The sequence below is a fragment of the Macrobrachium nipponense genome, chromosome 1, assembly GCF_015104395.2.
Source record: "Macrobrachium nipponense isolate FS-2020 chromosome 1, ASM1510439v2, whole genome shotgun sequence".
NCBI lineage: Eukaryota > Metazoa > Arthropoda > Malacostraca > Decapoda > Palaemonidae > Macrobrachium > Macrobrachium nipponense.
The window spans coordinates 76,975,664-76,979,251 of record NC_087200.1 but is presented as its reverse complement, the minus strand read 5'-3'; the positions used below and the strand labels follow the sequence as shown (position 1 = coordinate 76,979,251).

General features: G+C 33.4%; 1 protein-coding gene across 6 annotated transcripts in view; it reads right to left on the bottom strand.

The window, feature by feature from the left end:
• Positions 1 to 827: 827 nt before the first annotated feature.
• LOC135219389 (methyltransferase-like protein 22) overlaps positions 828 to 3,588 on the bottom strand; it is a 603,918-nt gene continuing 601,157 nt past the window's right edge. For all 6 annotated transcript variants that reach the window (XM_064256120.1, XM_064256125.1, XM_064256121.1 and 3 more), the window contains one exon: positions 828 to 1,423. In XM_064256120.1, the coding sequence (XP_064112190.1) occupies positions 1,204 to 1,423 (220 nt within the window). In that variant the 3' untranslated portion in view covers positions 828 to 1,203. The remainder of the gene's footprint in view (positions 1,424 to 3,588) is intronic.

The window sequence follows — 3,588 nt, the reverse complement described above, 5'->3', positions numbered from 1 at the left end:
CCTAAATCCCCTTATTACTATGGATTCTTATAAGGAAATTATTAACATGATTTCCATATACACATCTCCCTTTGGATTGGGAGGCAACAAAAGGTGCTACCATTCAGTTTTCAGTAATTATCCTGGAATGAGACTGACAGCAAAAATTCTGCCTCACATATGTGCATCAGGTACACGTGCTGATTGTGTCTGGCATTTTTGGGTGATTACCTGTCCAGATACAGACCTTACTCAATGTTGTTTGCCTTAATTGACTGGATATCTGGTGGTACAACAATGTGCTGCGGCCCCCAAAAGAATTTATTTGAATGTGCTTGTGTGGGTATGAATAACATAATGCTGATTAAGATCATCATTGTTATTTTCATAAATTAGTTTAACAAGATCACTGAGTCATATTTCTAGACTTTGAAAGTCTAGAAATATGACTCGGTGATCTTGTTAAACTAATTTATGAAAATAACAATAATGAGCTTAATCAGCATTATATTATTCATACCCACACAAGCACATTCAAACACATTCTTTTGGGGGCCGTAGCACATCTGTCCAAATTTTGTTCTGAAATGAGGTGCGAACTGGAGTAAAGTAAAGCATAAGTAGTTGGAAAGCTAAGTAGAAAGCAACCCAAGGGGACAGATGTAAAGTGAAAGGCCTAAACCAATGCAGCTGGGGCTGAAAAGACACTGCACAATCATGTTTACATTAAGCATATGTCTTAGTATCCTCAAGCATGAATTGGTTATATTGGTCTTTATTTTTTAAGACATTGAGATGTATGCAATAAGTTGGATAGTTGTAAAGTAATAGGTAAAGTAAAAATGGCATATAGACAAATGTATAATTAAATACATACTCACAATTTTCTATAACAACAAAGATAATGATACCTAATGAGACGCTCAGGCATCACCTCACCATAGGATGAAAGGTTAACATGTCTAATGACTAGTAAATTCATAGTACTGTATTCAGATACTGAATGGCTCTTAACTTATCTGCTTCATTCCAAACAAGTGTTGGCAATAAAGGCTTATTTAAAGCTACATGCAGTACTTATAAATGAACATCTATTGAACATTGAATTTATTTCGTACTTGTACGTATATCAAAATTAAACCATTAGAATAAAACAAAGTAGTTATGACATCACACAAGACTAGATAAATGACTAAATCCAAATAGAATGAAAGTTTCAGCAACTCATGCAGTTATATGTTTATCTTTTATTTTGGCCTGAATTTCATAAATAATCAAGTTCTTGTTTCGTTCATATGTGAAATATTGTTCACTCAATGGATCTAGAAGTTTTATATTCCATTCAACACATGAAAGGTTCTGACAGCACAACCAATCCAGCCGTGTGAGAAGATATTCATAACACGGAGCAATTGAGTCCATATCCTCCAGTGTGAAAACATATCTGAAATGAAAACCTCGAACTGTAACTTCACTAAAAAGAGTTCTTCAGTGGTGTATTAACAATACTAAAATACTCTTACTGCCTTACATTCATAAGGTTATAGTACTGACCACTAATGTATGTGATCTCCAAAACCGACGGAGTTAGATAAATACATATGTATAAATTGTAGTATTGTTGTTGGACTGAAAACTTATTTAAAAGGAATTCTGATAAAAATCTATTCTTACATATGCAAAAATCTAAATCTACAACTTGACAACTAAAACAAAAGGTATTAGTTGTAATGCATTTTTCCGTTTCTTCTTGAGATCTGGATAATGCATCTGCCAAAGTGTTAAATTTTCCTGGAACATATCTGAATTCTGGGGCAAATTTCAATACACTAATGAACCATCTATTGAACTTCATGTTGTTGGTAAAAGTTCTCTTTTTAAATAAGTCACAAATGGGTTTGTGATCAGTAAGCACATTAACCTTATGACCTAAAAGTATGTCTGAATTTCTTTAAACCCCAATATAAAGAATATAAAGCTAAACACTCTCTCTCTGTGGTACTATAGCAAATCAAAACAATTCACAGTCTTCAGCATACATAGTAAAGAACATTTACAGTTTGAAGTAATGCCATTTGGACTCACATCAGCCCCATTAACATTCGTCAGACTAATGTTACAAATTCTAGGATATAGAAAATGTTGCAGTATACTTGGACGATGTTATCATTTTTAGTAAAGACTTAGAAAGCCATCTCACAAACATTAGAAATAGTCCTAGAGAGATTAAGAGTTGCAGGACTAAAAATAAAATTAAAGAAATGTCAATTCCTGATGAAGTCATTGGAATACTTGGGTCATGTAATTAGTGAAGATGGACTGTGCATGCAGGCAGGTAAAATAAAGGCAATAATTGATTACCCAGCTCCCACTAATTTGAAAGCATTAAGAGGGTTCCTAGGTATGGAAGGTTATTAGAGACCTTTTATAAAAGGTTTTGCTACTATAGCCATACTTTTGACATAACTAACAAATAAGGATGTTAACTATGACTGGAAGGATAAACAAGAAACAGCCTTTCAAACTAAAGAGCAAAATGACCAGGAACCCTGTTTTAGTCTACCCAGATTTTTCAAAAGATTTTCATTTAGCTTGTGATGCCTTAAGTACAGGACTAGGGGCTGTATTGTTAAAAAAGGCCAAAACAAGAATGAGGGCAGTATACTATGGTAGTAGAGTTTTCAACCCAACAGAAAGACACTACTGTATGTAGTACCACAGAAAGAGAGTGTTTAGCTTTATTTTGGGGTTTAAAGAAATTTAGACATACCTTTAGGTCATAAGGTTAATGTAGCTTACTAATCACAAACCCATTTGTGACTCATTTAAAAAGAGAGCCTTCACAACAACATGAAGTTCAATAGATGGTTCATTACTGTTTTAGAATTTGCCCCAGAATTCAGATATATTCCAGGAAAATTTAACACTTTGGCAGATGCATTATCCAGACCTCAAGAAGAAACCGAAAAATGCATTACAGCTATTACCTTTTGTTTTAGTTGTCAAGTTGTAGATTTAGATTTAGAAGGAGTAAAAATACAACAAGAAAGAGATGCAGAAATCAGACAAATAGTAGGACGGTTAATACTTGATGAATCCTTAAAACCTGATTTTCAATTAATAAATGGATCGTTGTATAAAAGGCTGACCAGACTGTAGTGAAGATGCCAATAATTTTGTACAAGATTGTATAGTTTGTAATCAACATAAGGGTAACGTAAATCTGAAAGCTCCACTTGAAAAATATCCATCAGAATTAAATCCATTCCCAGTACTATTAGAGGAAATAAGCAAATATTAGTCTTCTTAGACTATCTAACACAATATGAAGAAATAATACCAGGAAGAAACAAGAGATGCAGCTACAGTGGCAGAAGCTCTTAAATCTAGAATTATCACAAGCATTCATGTCCACAAGTTCTTCTTTCTAATAATACTGCTGAATTTACTAGTGATCTTTTAAAGAAAATATGTGAATTTTATTAAATAAGTGTCAAATAACCACTTATAAACCAAGTTCTACTGGAGCAGTAGAACGAACTAATCATAAAATAAAAGATACCCTGAAAACTTTAGTGAGCCCATGGACAGAAGACTGGGACTTAGCAC